The 343-nt window shown below is 58.9% G+C and overlaps 1 protein-coding gene across 1 annotated transcript in view; it reads left to right on the top strand.

Annotated features, from left to right (window-relative positions):
• Positions 1 to 343, top strand: part of LOC119589307 (hemicentin-1-like) — a gene marked incomplete in the record, with an annotated part of 75,735 nt that overhangs the window by 70,214 nt on the left and 5,178 nt on the right. Inside the window, 1 exon segment of the mRNA XM_037937929.1 lies at positions 48 to 320. Within this exon segment, the coding sequence (XP_037793857.1) occupies positions 48 to 320 (273 nt within the window).

Raw genomic sequence — 343 nt, 5'->3', positions numbered from 1 at the left:
AAATCGCTTCTTTCCCCTCAATTTCACTCACCCATTTCCCCTTGCAGGAGTACCCTCGCCTCCCCTCAACTGCACGGTAAGCAACCAGACCTGGGAAAGCGTGGAAGTGACCTGTGGTGACGTCACTTCCGTCTACGGGTCGCGGCCAGGTCAGGGTCACAGCGGAGCCACAGGTCACGGCGGAGGGGCAGGAGGTCACGGCCTGGTCTTATCGCCGACGCCCAGTGACCCCGCAGAGTTGGTTCAGGATGCTGATAAGCCGAGATATCTCGTGACGGTGCACGAGCGACTCTCCAAGGCTGTGACGCACAATTTCTCAGGTGTGTGAGTAGTGCTTGCCATG

The sequence above is a fragment of the Penaeus monodon genome, chromosome 25 (genome assembly GCF_015228065.2).
Source record: "Penaeus monodon isolate SGIC_2016 chromosome 25, NSTDA_Pmon_1, whole genome shotgun sequence".
In the NCBI taxonomy this organism is placed as follows: domain Eukaryota; kingdom Metazoa; phylum Arthropoda; class Malacostraca; order Decapoda; family Penaeidae; genus Penaeus; species Penaeus monodon.
Note: the sequence above shows the minus strand (reverse complement) of the source record. Positions and strands in the feature narration are given on the sequence as shown.